The following is a 4,222-nucleotide window of genomic DNA, read 5'->3' on the forward strand; positions in this document are numbered from 1 at the left end:
ATGTATGCACAAAGGTCTGTGCGAATGTACACCGATTACTGGTACGTAAAACGGGATTGGGGATAGAAAGAAAGGAATCTACAGTTATTTTCACTTGCTTTTTGGTTCTTAAATTGTGAGAGGGCATGTGTACTCAGCAGAGACAGACAGAGAACGAGAGGGGACACACTCCCCAGGGGGGCCAGCTCACACCAGTCCCTTCTCTTCCACTTACCCATCTTGTCAGGACTCGGGGCAAGCACCCACGGACACCTGATGTGTTTTCAAGCTGCCAGGGCTGGGATCTGAACTGCTGTTGGCCATGTGGGACCCAGCTCCCTAACACTAGGTCACAGACAGTCCTTAAGTGTTTTGGTGGATAATATGGACTGGACCATAAGAACATCAAATGGTGGAAAGCTATGCAGGTGAAAACAAGTCCCTCTCCCACTGCTGTCCCTAGTTTTCCTCCCCAAAGGCAGCCCCCTTCCACCTGCTACCTTTCAGCACTGTTCCAATACATGGAAATAAATGTTTACAAACAATGCTCACTTTATAAAACATAAATGCTACCCCACTGGCTCAGGATCGCCACCCCTTTCTCAGTTCCCTCTTAGCTCCTGACTCAGAAACAACTACCTGCATGCCCACTTTACCTCCAGTCGGCCTTGCTGGGTTTCATAGACCACCTGGGGATTCTCCTGCAGTATGCTGCCATAGAGCTCCCGGAAGTGGGCTACGTTGGGCTTCACAATATTCCACACTTTCGTCTTTTCCTCTCCAACGACCATCCGAAAGTCGCCTATAGACAGAACAAACAAAAAAAAAACAATCTCCATGGAGGACCCGCACTTTGACCTATGAATAGCAGTCCCCAAAATGCTACTGCACTGGTTCAACCTGGCAGGATTCCTTCATCAGAACACTTCTGAGGGTTTCTTTGGGGTGCCTGTGACTGAGCCACCAAGAACCAGGCGACTCCACATTGTGCTGAGTCTTGGAGTCCATCTCAGCAGACTAAACCTTAGGAAAACCAGTCTCTACCATCTGTCTTTCACTTCCCTCAAAATGAGCGTTACAGAACCAGCCTTTTAACTCCCCTAACACAAATCGAGCAAATGCCTAACTACTGGGTAGTTAGAAAGGCCATAACATACTTTTTCTATGCAAAAATTATGCAAAAAGGCACCATGACTTTTCCGACAAACCAATAATGAAAGTACGACTTTGCTGAGTCTTTACAGATACCAGGCTGTGGAGACAGGGAGGGGGAAAAAAGTCACCAGCCCCCTCCCTAGGACCAGCTAAGAGGACCTGATCAGCTCAAGCTTTGCAAAGCTACACCTAGACCCTCGCTGTTCCTATCCTGGACCTCCACTTCGCTTCAGCTACCTTGTTAATCATGACTTATCTCTAAGCCCCCTGCACAGAACTGGACCCAGTCATCCTGCCCTGCATGCCCAGAACAGAACTGTCCCCTACACGGACTGCCCCCCGATGCTGCTGGGTCTCCTTGTGATCCTGTCCAAAGGCAATGGCCAGGCCTCCTCATGCTTCTGCCCAGGACAATGAATAGCTTACCTTTGTTTAGATGTACCTCACACTGACTCTCCCCTGTGTCAGCACTGGAGACCTTATATCTGTCCAGTACAGTGGAGACGGCTATGGACTCTGGTCCACTCTCTCTACTGTGTGGGTCTCAGCTGAAATAAATTCTGTTCCTATTCACCAACTCATCTCTGTCAAAAACTGAGTGGTATGAACCTGATTTCTGGTCGCCCTGAACTAGTATCTCTGCCTGTTCCAGCGTCACTTCATGGATATGATTAATCTTATTACATCTGATCATCACAAGAGCAATGAGGGCTAACAGTCCCAGTAAGAAGTCAGTAGCCTCTGTGGCACAGTCAGTAGCCTGTTGGGTTATGGAGCTAGAAGTCACATGGTGACTGTGGTTCAAATCCCCACCACCTAAAAACACACTGTGCATATGTACGAGCCCAGGATCCCAGCAGGCTAACCCTGGAAGAAGGGGATCAAAATGTGATGTGCCTTTCTCTCATGCATGGGTATGCTCTATTATAATTTCTTTTAATTAATAAATGTATCATTTTTTTCCTTTTCCCTTTTTCTTCTTTTTTTTTTCTTTTCTTTTTTTTTTTTTTTCAGGTTTGTACGCTCACTGGAGAAAGAGAGAGGGAAAGTGAGCAATCACCCCATAGGAGGGACAGCCAAGCTGCAATCCCTTCTCCTCCAGTCTCCTTCAGGGATTTTGGGCACACATGCACACCACAGGATTTTCAAGCCATCAGGTCCAGGGACTAAACAGTAGTCACCCATGTGGGAGTCCGGCACCTTAACCACTATATCACCTGCTGGCCCCATGTACATTTCTTAACTAATAAATAAAAGAGGGCCCAGCAGATGGTTGAGTGGTTACATCACTGGACTCCCACATGGCCTACTGGTTCAAGTCCCAAACTCTGTGGCTTCAAACTCATGCTGGGCGTGTGTGAGTGCGTGCCAGGAGGCGAACGGAGAAGGGACTGTCGTGTGGCCATTTCCCCTTGGGGGGTGATTTCCTGCTGTCTCTCTGGGGAGCACAAGTGCCCTATAGCAAAAATCTCTCCAAAAAAGAAAAAAGAGGAGGTTTACAATTAAGATGAAATGGATAGCAGATAAGACTTCAAAAATTGCAAGTGGTTGGTTAAGGTGCTGGACTCCCATGTGACTGACTGCAGTGTGAGTTCCAGACCTGGAAGTCTGAAACTCATGCCAGGTGTGTGTGTGCATGTGCCCAGAATCCTAAAAGGAGAATGGAGAAGAAAGGACTGTAGTGTGGCCATCCCCTCGGGGTGGGGGTGGGAGGTAATTTCTTGCTTTCTGTCTCTCTTGTCTCTCCAGTAAGCACACATGGTCTATAGCAAAAATCTCTCAAAAAAGAGTTTCAACTGGTGAAAAACAAATACATTTGCCTATGGGATGAAGTGAGCTGCAAAATCAACAATTTCGAGGGACAAAGAGTCCACTTTGAAACAAATGCTAGGGTATCGCCTGTGTCATTGACAATGGCAAGGATAAAGATGAGATGGGAACACCTGAGGCAATGCCTAATGAGGCAAATTCAAAACTGGCTGGACACTGCATAAGGCCCTCCTGGGTTACACTGGTGAGAGCAACATGGCCAAAACCTCTGGGGTGCAGACAAGTCCTCCGGGTAGTCAGGGTGGCAAGTGTAGGCAGTCATCCCCGCTGCTGAAGAATCCCCTGGGACCAGGATGATGATGTAATTTATCACCCACACTAGGTCAGCTCTGAGTGAAGGGAGCAATGAGTAATTACACCAGGACAAGTACAAACTGGGCAAGCCATCGCATGGGGTCACCCCTGCCAATTTCTTTCCTCTGAAGTGGGTAAGAGGTCAAAGAGATCATTACCGTCCACGTCAGATCTTCCTAGGGCAAATTTTCTGCTTATTTTATAGAAAATGAAAACACAAAAATGTTAATAGCAAGTACTTCAGAAAGGAGTTAAATATCTCAGTTTCTAAGCCAGCTCTGTGGCCTGGTGGTCAAAGCAGTCAGATCTCACATGGCTGGCCACATGGCTTGAGTTCTAGGCCTGGAGGCTTGAGAAACATGCCGGGCACAAGTACATGCATGCCCAAAATCCTGAAAGGGAGAAACGGAGAAGGGATTATGGCATGTCTGTTACCCATTGGAGGTCTCTCTTCGATGAGTATCCATATCCTCTGATAATTAAAAAAGATTACAGGGACCAGCAGATGGTGTAATGGTTACATTGCTGGACTTCTACATAGTTGACTATAGTTCAAGTCCTGGCCCCAGAGGCTTAAAACTCACACCAGACATGTGTGCATGTGTACCCAATACCAGAAGAGAATGGAGTAGAAGGGACTGTGGTGTGGCTATCCTCCCTAGGGGGTGATTTCTTGCTTTCTGTTTCTCTGGCAAGTGCATGCACCTTATAGCAACAATTTCAATTAAAAAAAAAGATTACAATAATACACATAGCAAGATAGAGAATGGTCATTTCCAGTTTACAGATGAGGAGGCTGAGGTGCGAAGATATCTGCCCAAGGTCCCACCGTCCCTCACTATGAGGGCAGTGACCTTTTAGGTGACTACTGTGCTCTACTTTAAATTTTCCTCTCCTTACCTCACTCTGAAATACTGCCACATCCCTCCAAGCATTTGAAATAGATTCCTGGAAAGCACTGATG

The 4,222-nt window shown here is 46.9% G+C and overlaps 1 protein-coding gene across 1 annotated transcript in view; it reads right to left on the reverse strand.

Annotated features, from left to right (window-relative positions):
* Positions 1 to 451: 451 nt before the first annotated feature.
* Positions 452 to 4,222, reverse strand: part of LOC102501139 (phosphatidate cytidylyltransferase, mitochondrial-like) — a 13,162-nt gene continuing 9,391 nt past the window's right edge. The window contains exon 2 of the mRNA XM_006169047.3: positions 452 to 781. Coding sequence (XP_006169109.1) covers positions 615 to 781 — 167 coding nt within the window. The 3' untranslated portion in view covers positions 452 to 614. The remainder of the gene's footprint in view (positions 782 to 4,222) is intronic.

Source organism: Tupaia chinensis, unplaced genomic scaffold (assembly GCF_000334495.1).
Source record: "Tupaia chinensis unplaced genomic scaffold, TupChi_1.0 Scaffold146715_1, whole genome shotgun sequence".
NCBI classification, from domain to species: Eukaryota; Metazoa; Chordata; class Mammalia; order Scandentia; family Tupaiidae; genus Tupaia; species Tupaia belangeri.